The sequence below is a fragment of the Cariama cristata genome, unplaced genomic scaffold, assembly GCF_000690535.1.
Source record: "Cariama cristata isolate BGI_N322 unplaced genomic scaffold, ASM69053v1 scaffold11421, whole genome shotgun sequence".
Lineage (NCBI taxonomy): Eukaryota > Metazoa > Chordata > Aves > Cariamiformes > Cariamidae > Cariama > Cariama cristata.
In genome coordinates this window covers 6286-19857 of record NW_009599930.1, presented here as the reverse complement: position 1 = coordinate 19857, position 13572 = coordinate 6286, and the positions used below count along the sequence as shown (strand labels likewise).

The 13572-nt window shown below is 40.3% G+C and overlaps 1 protein-coding gene across 1 annotated transcript in view; it reads left to right on the top strand.

Moving 5' to 3' along the window:
- Positions 1–12144, top strand: part of TET2 (tet methylcytosine dioxygenase 2) — a 22724-nt gene extending 10580 nt beyond the window's left edge. The window contains exons 4-9 of the mRNA XM_009709857.1: positions 293–501; positions 1300–1450; positions 3804–3893; positions 6464–6601; positions 8081–8441; positions 9761–12144. Of these exons, the coding sequence (XP_009708159.1) occupies positions 293–501; positions 1300–1450; positions 3804–3893; positions 6464–6601; positions 8081–8441; positions 9761–11166 (2355 nt within the window). The 3' untranslated portion in view covers positions 11167–12144. The remainder of the gene's footprint in view (positions 1–292; positions 502–1299; positions 1451–3803; positions 3894–6463; positions 6602–8080; positions 8442–9760) is intronic.
- Positions 12145–13572: the final 1428 nt, after the last annotated feature.

Below are 13572 nucleotides of genomic sequence, written 5' to 3'. Positions count from 1 at the left end.
GCTGAATCAGACACAGGGGATACCTTTGCAAAGCTGTTTTCCACCACCATGGCTTTCCATGCCATCAACCAGGCTTAGCCTCTTAGCTTCGTTAAACAGAAAGGGTAGCCCTCGCCCATGTCACTAAATGAGAAAAATAGACCGAGTTGCCAGAAACAAAGAAGACGACAGAAGTAGAAGTAACCTCCCCACTCACGCACTAATGCTGAGGTTTCCTATTCTCTTGCTCTTCACATTAAGAAACGCATTGTTTGTGTTGGGGCTCTGGGGGTGTGTGTTGCTGTGCATGCAGGTAGTCCGCAGAAGCAGTCAGGAGGAAAAGCTACTCTGCTTGGTGCGTGAGCGAGCGGGCCACACGTGTGAGACGGCCGTGATCGTGATTCTCATCCTGGTCTGGGAGGGAATCCCAACAAGTCTGGCCGACAAGCTCTACTCTGAACTCACCGACACCCTGAGGAAGTATGGCACGCTCACGAACCGGCGATGCGCCCTGAACGAAGAGTAAGTGGAACAAAGGGTAATGCTCGCTAAACTTGCAACCCCACCTTCAGCCTCGGACCTGGCACCTCCACTTGTGTTATTACCTTGAAATACGCGTAACCTTTCCAACTACTTCGGGCAGTTTGAAAACCCACAAACCTTCTGAGAAAAGCAAAGTGAATGTTCTTAGAAATCAGGGAGAAACATCTTCCCAGAGTTGTGAAGCATCTCTGCATATTTAAAGGAAGACATCTCAGAAGGGCCCAGGACAGCAGATATCTCAACCTTGAAATAAGAACTAGAGCACTAAGTCATACTGTAAGCCTACAGAAGCTAGCCTGAATCTAAAGAAATTGCACTACATCGTTTTTCCCATGTCTTTCAGACAGCAAAGAACATTTAGACTAAAATTTCTTTGGCTTCATGGGTAGAGTCATATTTCAGGAATTATTGCTTAGCCCCTGTCAGAGGGCTCCCACATTCTTGCACTGCTGTCAGCCTATGCCCCTCTCAGGTACCACAAACATCACTAGCTAACAAGACACCACGCAAACACACCCTCTTTCGAGCAAAGCTTGGTTTCTCACAGAAGCGTAGAAATCCCATAGTCCTGGCTTTGCAGCTATGAAATTAATCACTCCAGTAAATTCTTCTGTTATAATGCACATGCCTCCCTCTTTCATTTCTTCATTATTTCCTGATGGAAGACGATCCAAGACCAGTGATTCCCCAGAGCGCTGGCAGAATGCCGATGCCCGCTGCGGGAGTGCCCCGGGGTCACCCGCCTGCTGCTAACAGCCATATTCTCTTATTTTTCAGACGGACTTGCGCATGTCAAGGGCTGGACCCTGAAACTTGTGGTGCTTCATTTTCCTTTGGTTGCTCGTGGAGCATGTATTACAATGGTTGTAAGTTTGCCAGAAGCAAGATTCCAAGAAAGTTTAAGCTGATGGGGGATGACCCAAAAGAGGTTGGTGTCCATTTCTAAAATGAGCCTCATTTGCAAGGAAATGTTTTCTGTCACTCTGCAAATAGAGATACAGTACAAGAGACCAGGGGCCAGAGCCCTGCCTAAATGGCATACATGTAGGGTAATTAAATAACTGCCAGTCACACTGATTGATTCCAGTCACTGAGCCAGCTGAATTGACTGTCCAAATTCTGACAGCTGGTAAAAGCCCTGAGACTTGAAACCATGTTTGTGAGCTTTCGCAATTAGAGATCGCACGGCCTGAATAATTGTGGCTGTATTAGGGCTGCAGTTGGGCATTCCCCAGTGGCAGAGCGGAAGGTTTACCAACTGAAGGCATGTAACATTGCAACTGGGAACCAGAGCAGACCGCACAGAGACAAACACGATGAAACTCTGAGATGACGGTGGGAAGAGGAGGATAGGAAGACTCACTCTACATGCAGGCCTGCCCCGCTGAATGTTTCAGACTGGGCTCTGTGTTTCAGCAAACTGGCAACTGTTTAAAACGAGTCAGAGTAATAAAAAAAAACATTGACCTTAGCCTGGGCACAAGTTACCTTTGAAGTTATGACTGCAGTGACTCCTGGACACCTCCAGCTAGTCGTGTGTCTGGGAGGCTCCAATGGCCCAGTCTGTTTTGTGGCAAGCACATGCAAATTTAGTCCCCTGCTTGGGTACTGACACATAGGTCCACAGCTTTCACTGTATTCTGCTGTCTTACACAAATCTAAGCATTTCTTTCACATGATCAGAGCGCCAGGTACTTCTGCATCCTATGGCCAGTGCTGAGAACAGCACACCATTTAGAATATCATCATAATTAACACACAGTTTTCCTCCCCACTACTCTTCTGCGGCCCCGAGAATTACAGAATAGCTATCCTTCAGTCGTGGTGTGGCACAAGGCCTTCTTTATCATAGCCCCCAATCCTAAACCCCCTAAATTTTCTAAGTTGGATACCTGGCCAGAGCCCACCAGAGCACTCTTCCAACTTGTGCCCTTGGATTTACCTCCCATGGAAGCCAGATCTGAGCAGGGAAGATGGTTTTACTCTCCAGTCTTGTTCCCACAGAAAGTTGCGGGCAGCCAAAGCACGCACTCAGATCAGGGGCTGGGTCCCATAGCATAAACACAGTTTGCATACAACACAAATAGGATCCTCACTGATAAAAACGAGAAGTAACACTTACAAATGATAACCTACGGGCCATACAAAAGCTCCAAGTTCTGGCAGCAGCCACAAGGTCACAGCAAGATATTTTTGACAGTTTCATAATGTCATTTTGGAGTCCCAAACTAGGATATAGTCCCGGAGCAGGAGATACAAACTTTTAACGCACCAAACATGTCTTTCCCCTCTCAAACCCATAGGTTTTTCACAGCTCTTCACACATTCCTAAAATATACAAACTCCTAAAAACAAGTATACCACTCTAGTATGCCACAGTTCTTTATGCACTTGAAGTTAAAAATAAGGGCCTCATATGAGCGAGGTTTTGAATTTGGGATTCTCATCCTGAGAGGATGGGAAACAACTTTGGAGTATGTTATTACAGTACTTCATTTTTAAAGAGCCCTTCATTTTGAGAGTGTGTACCTCTCCTTATAGGAAAAAAAGAAGTGTGGTCATTCCTACTTCCATATCACCAACTACGAGTCATTGCTTAAGAATTGGGAACTTTTTGAAGTCTGAAGTATTTAAATAATTTTAAATTGCAGCTCAAAAAGATATTTCAGTGTGTTGAAGTGCAGTCACTGCAATGTGCAAAACCCTTAAATTAGCCAGATTTACTTGATGGACCATTCTGATACTATTTCTCTCAAGCTTTCTGAAGAGTATTCTTTTCCCAAAACTCCAATAGTGAAAATAACGAGGATCATCACACTTGGATCTAAAATAACTCTATGTTGAAGAATGTGATTCTTCTTAATCTAAGCCAAATTAAGATTATAGTATGTGATGTCCTCTTGCAAGGATCACAATACACTACTACTTCATTGCTTTAGAAGCTGTGAGACAATGAAATTAAAAGGAGATTCACAACGATTATTGTCTAAACAAGAATGATAACAGTCTAGGCCTTTGCACAGCTATCAGTGTAAACACAATTGTGTAAAGACCTTAACTTCTTAGATCTCATACATACAGTACGGAAATGTCATTGCTTTAGAAGCTGTGAGACAATGAAATTAAAAGGAGATTCACAACGATTATTGTCTAAACAAGAATAACAGTCTAGGCCTTTACACAGCTATCAGTGTAAACACAGTTGTGTAAAGACCCTAACTTCTTGGATCTCATACATACAGTACAGAAATGTCATTGAACTCTACTTCATCTCTTAACAGGAAGAAAAACTAGAATCCAATTTGCAGAACCTGTCAACCCTGATGGCACCTACCTACAAGAAGCTTGCGCCTGATGCATATAACAACCAGGTATGCTGGGGAAAAAAAGGAATTGGAGCAGTCATGCAAATAACCTGATTTTTACCACACTTGCCAACGCTTCAACCTTGCGCCAAACCATTACGTACATTTTGTGCCAGCATTCCTTTCACGTCGGGGTAAAGACGAATGGAAATGAACAATTCCACTTAAAATGCTTTCAAAAGTAAAACTAGCAGAGTTTGATCCACTAAACAGAACTAATCTTTTCACCTACATCAACACAATAAAATTACTTCACACTTGAGCAGAACCCTTCAGCTCTACAACACAAATTTCTGGATTTAGCGTGAGTCACCAGCCAAACTAGCAAAACAGCCATGAAGACAGTGTGAGATTGGCAACAGTGCCAGAAGGCAGTGTATCATATTGCACTCGAGTCCTGAAGCCACAGTTTCAGTTCTGCTCTCTCAAGGGGCAGATGAATTTAGTTTTCACCAAAATAGCCATTACAAACACGCTTTTAAAGCAAAGTTTCATATTTGAACACACTCAGCCCTGCATATGCACACAAGTGCCTGCGCCAGCCTTCTTGCATGAGCGGATCGTGCATGCATATTTTCTGTGAAGCAGTGTTCACAGATACTAGCACATTCAAAGCTTTTATGAGGTTCCTTTACCAAATGTCTTTCAGATACTCGCATGAAAATTTGACAACATACCCGTTGCAAACACATAGCTGTTGGCCTTCATTTTCATTCCTCAGGTTCACTACCATTACAAACATTCACAGAACTTAGAGTCTTCAAACTATCAGCATCACTGCAAACTATGACGTCTTCTTTCTTTCCTGTTGACAGCATTATGCTGTAGCAACCAGCACAAGACAGATTCTCAACTGTAACACAAACAAACTAACACAAAACTGTCCATTTTTATTTGCTGTAAAACTCACTCCTTTACCGCATATTTCGTAGCAACTAGACAGGGTAAGCAGGTTCAGTACAGACTTTCCCAATTTCACTTACCTGATGAGATAATGTTTGGAGACTCATTATGGAGGAAACTGTGGCCGTGTGCCCACTAACTGTGGTTATCTGTCCAAATCTCTGAGAGACATTCTGCAAGAGAAGAAAGGAAAAGGACGAAGAAAAAATGAGGGGGTGGTGAACAATAAAATGGTTCTTTGCTTGGGCTGCTTTTCTTTTCCCACCAAAATTCACAAAGGAACTTTTCTGCATGTAAGCCGTGGTCCTGCCTGACACTTGTTGGAAATACATGCTTTTACAAGTTTCAGTTTTTACCTTGTCTAATAAGGTGTGTGTATAGCTTGGCCTGTTTCAGGAATTTCACACAGACCTTGTATTTGTGGGGAAATCCTGATCAAGCTACTGTCAGTAGCTTTAAAGAGAGATGATCGAGGCCTGATTTCTATGGTATTGTAAAAGGTTCTAAAGTCAAAAAGCCCTCAAACCAGTCCCCTTTGAATCCTGAAAAGAAACTCCAAATTCCTGGATTTATTCTAATCCAAGCCTGGATTGCTACTGGATTAAAATCTAGAATTGGAAAGGGTCTGTTTTTTCCAACTGGACCCAACAGAACATCTCAGAGAACAGTTGTACCAGTATACTTTAATCAGACAATTATAGTCTGGGTAACATTTCAGACCACTCTCATTTAATTCCAAAGAAGTTTACATGTTTCAAGTTTTGTTCTGCTTTTATTTTCAGATTCCAGGGAAGTAAATATTCCAAAAATAAAGGTCTGTGAGCAAACTAGACATCTTTTTTAGTGATCTTGGATCAAGACTTGGCAAAACTTCTAATTCCACTTTAAAATAGGATCCATTAAGTTCCATTAAGGGTAGATATTTTTTTTTTTTTGCATTCACTTGAAAGGTTCAGGAATTTCAGGAAAGCATTTTACAAACATGGTTTCATTTTTAATTTTCTAAATAAAATATGAAACTGTCATTTGTCTAAGGCTTCATCTTCCATTATAAAAACCTTTCTTTTTCTGTAAGGTTTATTGTTGCATCACCGACTCTTTGTAAAGCTCCTTAATGAGTCCATGGTTCGAAAGTACTATCTTGACTGAATTATCTCTCTTTTTGGTCAGGGGTTAGAGTTGTACTTAAGCTAATGAAATATGCATTTAGTGCGCCAAAATATTACAAATCAAAAAGCAAATTATTATTTTTCATTAAGTCATTCTGAAGTCAGTTTTCTAAAGCCATTTTCCCTTAATAGCTTGGTATATTTCCAGTCTCCACAAACATATCATTCTTACAGTGCCAGACGCTGAAACCGCGGGCTGCATTTGTCACGTAAAAACACCGACCACTGGCAGAGAATCAGAAATAATACGCAAGGAAAAGTATTATTGGCCAATTTCACAATCACATCAGAGACGGAAGGTAACAGGGGACAAAGCAGCAAGGAATGAAGTATGGATACAAAATTGCCATCGAATTGCTTGATTTTATTTGCCTTCAAGATCTGTATGTTGCCACCTGCAAGATGTTAGGAGACTTGCGTGTTGTCACAGCAGAGCATTCGGTGCTCTTTCCATATACAGGAGCATCCAGCTCAGTTGCAGTGATCCCTGTCATCTCTTTCCAGATCGAGTATGAGCACAGAGCACCTGAGTGTCGCCTGGGTTTAAAAGAAGGTCGCCCATTCTCAGGGGTCACTGCCTGCCTGGATTTTTGCGCTCATGCTCACAGAGACTTGCACAATATGCAGAACGGGAGCACTCTGGTAAGTCTGTGATGTATATAGCCTCCTTACTCCAGCACTAATTTCATATATTTAATTCATTATCTCCCGTCTGTTTAAATTTATACTTGCATAACGCGGATTGCTAAAAAAAGAAACAATAGGCAGTAATTGAGCTAACTTATTACCCCCTACACAATTTTTCATTCAAATGAATGAGACTTACAGTGTATTAAAGAAAGGTTTCACATAGAACTGGTAAAAGAGAAACCCTGGAGACAACAGAAAGAAGGTCCCAGCAGAGCCGAAATGCCTGTTCAGTGTTCCTGGCACAAAATGGTTTATATTTGTCCTCTTGAAACACTTTTTTTTTTCTGACAACTTTGGATTATATCTTCTAATAAAATAAAAATGGAAACAAATAACTTCTTTCCAGGAGAGTTTTGGAAGTTGCTGATTTCATGCCTGCTTGGGATGAGCAGAAAGTCTGCAAGCCTTGCCATCCTTTGTATTGTACATGCACCCTTTACTCTCTTCAGTTATGATCTCCAGCATGTAGGGCAAAGGGCCTGTAGAAGATACCAGAAAAGCGAGCTGGTTTTCAATGTGTATTGGATTATTCCTGTTCCCTGCCTACTCTCTCTGTGACAACAGTTGGGATAAATGTGAGAAAGAAAAATCTTCAGTTTTGAATAATCACCACGGTTGTGATTTGAAGCAGCTACCTAGATTGACAGTGCAGCTCTTATTATGACCAAAGAGAATATCTACTTTTCTAATACCAACTAAATTTTTCCTGTTTCCAGGGTCCGACTTAATTGACAAGTCAACCACCACCAATACAATATATATTTCTAGCTGAGCTTTCTTCCTAAAACTGGCTGATGCAATGATTTTGCTACAGAATATGTCTGTATCAGCATCTTTCTCCACTGAGATCCTCCCAATATCTGTTTTAGCTGGAGTTAACACAATGAGCATGCTGCATGACACAACAGTAACTTCCTTAAATCTTATTATTAACATTACAGTGACCTGCTCCTTTGCAAAGTCCTGGAAGTTGCCATTGTGAGGGGGTGTGAAATACGATGGCAGTACGTTCTACTGCACACTGTTTCTAATAGGTAGCTAGCTAATGTATTACCGTGAAAAAATCTTCAGGTGAGTACAAAGTCCCAGGTTCCACCGGTTTAGCTCCCTGGCGACGGTACAATGGATCACAGAGTTTATTTCACGATAGAGTAATCCCTAACTGTACCGTTCATTTCATCACAAGTACAAGAAATAGCTATATACGCACCTTCTGTTTCTGTTAACACTGTCCAACAGAGCAATGGAAGAAAGGAAATTGGAGGCTTGTTGTGATACGCATAAATTGCACAGAAGCTTACAGTTTACAAATAGCTTGCCAGATGCCAACGCTGACAGTGGCAGGGCAAGGTGAAACGCACGGGGTAGTATTTCAGATCTCTTCTCCTCAGACTGGTTTGAGAAAGTTACTCTAACGCACCTTTCCCACAGGTTTGCACACTAACTAGAGAAGACAATCGTGAAATTGGCCAAACACCAGAAGATGAGCAGCTCCACGTGCTCCCGTTATACAAAGTCTCTGATGTGGATGAGTTCGGAAGCACTGAAGGCCAAGAGGAGAAGAAGAGGAATGGCAGCATCCAGGTCCTTACCTCCTTTCGCCGAAAAGTAAGGATGTTAGCAGAGCCTGTTAAGACCTGCCGGCAAAGGAAGCTAGAAGCAAAGAAAGCAGCTGCAGAAAAGCTTTCCTCCTTGGAGAATGGGTCTAGCAAAGCTGAAAGAGATAAGTCTGCTGCAGCACGCAACAAGCAAGGCAACTCTGAGGCGGCAGGTCATGCAAAGCAGCTAGCAGGTAAACACATGAATCTGATCGGGATCCTTATCAACAGTGGTAAGCTTCCTAGAAATCAGGGCCATTTATAATGAGTCTCAAGAAAACCATTATTCTTAGCCCAACAACATTTTAAAGTAAAAAGGAAAGCGAATTCTTGAAGGTAAATATCCATATTGTGTATTTATAAATACTAGAGTGCCAAATTGTGGTCCACTCTGGAGGAGGTAAGGAAAAAAAAAAAAAGTTGCATGAGAAATCCTTTATTGTTGGGTAGTTAACACCTGTAGAAATCTGGTGCTTTTGCAAACTGTGCTTGCCATCCAATGTATTGTAAAGTACTTTTAAAAGACTAGTAGTGCTGGAAGCCGTGAAGAGAAGTGTGTGATGCTGCTGCCAAAGAAAGAATGACCTACACATCACACACTGCCTGCCACCGTTACAGAGAACCTCCTAATTTGAGGGGATTCAAGCCTAACCTCTTTACCGCTATTTATACTCTCTGCTTCAAGACCAAAAGCAGAGCAGATTTTTCCATAGTGGAGTAAGAGTTTTAAAAATCCACTTAACAATCCCTGGCAGATCTCATCAGTAGATTTAAGAGTCCTGAGCAAAGGAGTTCATCATGACTATTTTATTGTTACAGCAACTTTCTCAGAGAGGAAAAAAGCGATACATCCAAGGCCACCCAGAAGGTCACTGAAATACCTGTGAATAGAAGTCAGCTGTCCCATGACCCAGGCTAGGGTTCTAACCATTAAACGGTGCCATTTTACTTCAATGAATGCTGTTTTTGCTCTTACATCTTCCGTTAATCTCACTTGCTACTGAACTGTTCTCTCTGTCAGTGAATGTCACCGTTGATTTTTTACATAAAGCTAGGGACATTTTTTTGAGACAGTTCTATTAATATAGATGAGAAGAATTATTTATTCTTGGGGGAAAGAAGGTCACCTTGTGCACGGCTGTTTGGGAGCACTTTGATGCTCCATTTCATGGGCTACTTAAATGATGATTCAACTCTTTGGATTTTGTGCATGTGACTCTGAACAGATTGCACTGTCCTTTTTTTCCCCATTGCCACTAGCATCTGATCACACTGGATACATGCCAAAAAGGATGAGTAGCCTTAGTATTTTATTCAGCTTCTTAAAGGATGGTATTTGAGATATGAGAAAGGGAACCTCTGTTAACGTATCATGTGATATATTTTTCTTAGAAACTTCATAGATATGTATCATGAAAAGTCTATACAGTATGTAGTTTGTTAGTTTTGGTGGTGTGTTTTTTAAAAAAAAACCTTGTTTGTTGTGTGTTTTTTTTTCTTTTCACATCTACAGATCTTTTACGTCTTTCAGGATCAGCCACACAACAGCAGCAGCAGCAACATCCACAGCGCACTCTCCCTAACAACCCTCAGTCAAATCCTCTTAACTCTTACTCGGGTTCAGGTTCTGCAAATCTCTATGTAAGGCTGCCTAATCCAGCCAGTGCTTATCCAAGCTCTTCATACACTTCAGATCCCTATGGAGGGTCCAGTCCCATGAACCTCTATACAACCTCATCACAGCCTGCAGGGTCTTATTTGAATTCTTCCAGTCCCATGAACCCTTATTCAGGATCATTAAGTCAAAATAACCAATATCCACCCTACCAATGCAATGGAAACATACCTATGGACAACTGCCCCTCTTACTTGGGCTCCTACCCTTCCCAGCATCAGCACGTGGACTTGTACAGTTGCCAGAGCCAAGACCATATGTCTAAACTAAGTCTACCACCCATTCAAACATTATACCAGCATAGGTTTGGGAATAACCAGAGTTTTGGTCCCAAGTACTTGAATTATGGAAACCAAAATGTGCAGGTAGACTCCTTCAGTAATTGCACCATTAGACCAAATGTACACCACGTAGGGTCTTTTTCCTCTTACTCCACCCATGAGGCTGACGGCCATTTTATGGAGGTTGCCTCAAGGTTAAAATCAAATCTGAGTAATCCGAGCATGGATTATGCCTCCATGAGTAAAACCAGTGAACATCATCACGTGCAGCCCCCTCCACATTTAGCACACGACTACCATTCTGCTCCAAGTATGTTTAGTGGTCCTCCTAATTCACTCCATCTCCAAAATAAGGATAGTGAAATGATTTCACACGCAGTTAACGGTTTGTCTAACATGCTTCCAGGTCAAAACCACGATAGGACTACTCCCCAGGGTGGTTTAGATAAAACCGATGTGCTGAATCCAGAAAAAGAGGATCCCGATGAAGTCTGGTCAGATAGTGAGCAGAGCTTTCTGGATCCAGACATTGGAGGAGTGGCAGTTGCTCCATCTCATGGGTCAATTCTCATAGAGTGCGCAAAACGTGAGCTCCACGCAACGACTCCCTTAAAAAATCCCAACAGGAACCATCCCACCAGAATATCCCTTGTCTTTTACCAGCACAAGAGTATGAATGAGCCAAAACACGGTCTGGCTCTGTGGGAGGCAAAGATGGCTGAGAAGGCAAGAGAGAAAGAAGAGGAATGTGAAAAGTACGGTCCAGACTACGTGCCTCAGAAATCTTACGGCAAAAAAGCAAAGCGGGAGCCTGCTGAGCCACACGAACCCTCTGAGCCAACGTACGTGCGCTTCATCAAGTCTCTTGCACAAAGGACACTGTCGGTCACCACAGACTCCACAGTAACCACATCTCCATATGCCTTTACACGGGTTACAGGGCCTTACAACCGATATATCTAACTTCACACCTTTGTTGGTTACCTCATTTGAAAAAAAAAAAAAAACACCTTGTCAGTAGGTCGTCGTTCTTTAGGTTTTGGGGAAGGCAAGGGTGGAGAAGAAAACAGTGTTTTTACGAAACTCATCAGTGGAAAAAGCCTCAGCACACCAGCAAAAAGAGGTAATCTCACTAGCGCACTTATTTTCCACTGATTTTTAAGTGGTCACAGATGGCACGTAGGAAACAAGACCAAAGCATCCTATGCAAAAACAAAAACAAAACAAAAAAGTGTTTCACAATTTACATTTGAAAACACTGGCTCCATTACTGAAAGAGAGAATCTGCAAATGGATATTTTTTTTTTCCTTACAGTTTTGCACATCTGTGGCCACTTCTAATGTCATCAAGTTTGCATAGTCATGGAACAGGAGCAAAAAAACCCTAAAAAAATAATACTGTAGTATTACAACTGCAGGAATCTTAAAATAACATCTGGTGCTGAATCTATGATGTACTGAAATACTGGAATTATGGCTTTTTAACATGCAGTTTTTACTGTAATCTTATTAGTCTCTTGATTTTATTTAACAAAGTAGATAAGTATAAAACATAATGAATAGACAGCAAAACACTGAATTTGTTTGGATATTCTAAAACCATGGTGCTATCTAAGAGAATGGTGTCTTTATTTTAACAGTCGAACAGTTAATGCCTTTATAACAAAATGTCAATGATGTAGTCACGTGTTCTTCGACAACAGGGAGGACCTTTTCATTCATGTATGTATTGAATTTACCTGGTGTTAAAATAAGCTTACTTTTTAACATATGGAAATTACAAAGACCTCTGGATTTTACTCATCCAGTCAAGTCCTAGAAAAGGACAATAAAATATATAGAGAGATATTTTTTTTTAAAATAGTGTTTCAAAAGCACTTTGTCTACCTAAGCTTGGCAACTTGAACAATGCTAAGGTACTAAGACATTAAAAAAAAAAAAAAAAAAAAGAGTTTACTTTGATTTTAAAATGCAAAGATAATTTTTTTAAACTAAAAAAAGCTTTTAAATACTTTTGTTTTAGCCATGCATCTGCTAGTGGGCTACATATCCATTTTTAATACAGTCAGTTATGGCAAAAATGGGGCTTACTGGATATAAGGGAATACTTTAGTACACAAAACACGTTTTTCTGGTGCTCATCTCACACAGCTATACTGTAAACTGTTTTCTACAATTATTATGACAAGTTCATTGCTCAAATATGTACAGTTTTAAGGAAAGAATTTTATATTAACCACAGGTAATAATTAGCAGCATGCGACAGACTACAACTAGTTAGCTTGGGCTTCTGCTGTTTTTAAAGATCTGTATGCTCTTCAAATATTGAATGGCAGATTGCTTTTGTGTTGATAATTATGTACATTGTGGTGTAAGTCATTTCTTGGTGCAAGTGTCCTCTTTTCCAGGAAGATTGAGCAGACCGATGCCTACACAAGATGAATGAAACAGGGTTAGTTCTGTGTGATTCCGTTGATTAAATAGAAAAAAAAAAAAAAAATAGGCAGCTGGCTTGCTGTGGTGGTTTTAAATCATTAATTTCTATTAAAAAAAAAAGCAGGAGAGTTGTATAGTAAATTAAATTGTAAACAAAACTTTTTTTAACGCAATGCTTTAGTATTTTAGTACTGTAAAAATATTAAATCTATATATATTTGGGTTTTGAGCTGAATTCACATCATGGTGCTACTCAGCCTGCTACAAATATATCATAATGTGAGCTAAAAATACATTAAAAGGTTTGAGTGATGTTCCTACTTGTCATATACCTCAACACTAGTTTGGCAATAGGATATTGAACTGAGTGTGAAAGTTTATATATTGTATACCATCTTTTTCCCCCAATAGCCTTTGAAAAAACAAACAAACAAAAAAAAAGAAAACAAAAAAACTCTCTCGATACTTGACATTTTAGCAAGTATAACTTGAACTTCAACTTTTTTTTTTTTTTTGGTTCTAAAAATTCAGGGATATTTCAGCTCATGTTCTCCTATGCCAACGTGTCACCTGTGTGTATGTAAAGCTGTTGTAGGTTAAATATATTATTCTTGGGGGTTTTGTTTTGTTGGTTTTGTTTGTTGTTTTTTTTTTTCCTTCAGGGATTTAATGCTTTCTTTTTGAATCCCTTCTCTAATTTTTCTTGTACATGTATTGATGTAACTAAAACTAATTTTGTAAATTCATTAGCTCTTTTTATTGTAATGAAAGCGTTTAAGAGATTTAGAATGTTTTGCCTGTTTCAAACGAATAAACAAAAAGAAAGTAGAATGCACTGAGCTGATTAAAGGGAAAAATGTAAGGCAGGGGTTTGGCAAGTGACTGTTTGCTAGAGTTGTTCAAGTCACTCTCTAAACAAGGCTTCTTGGATAC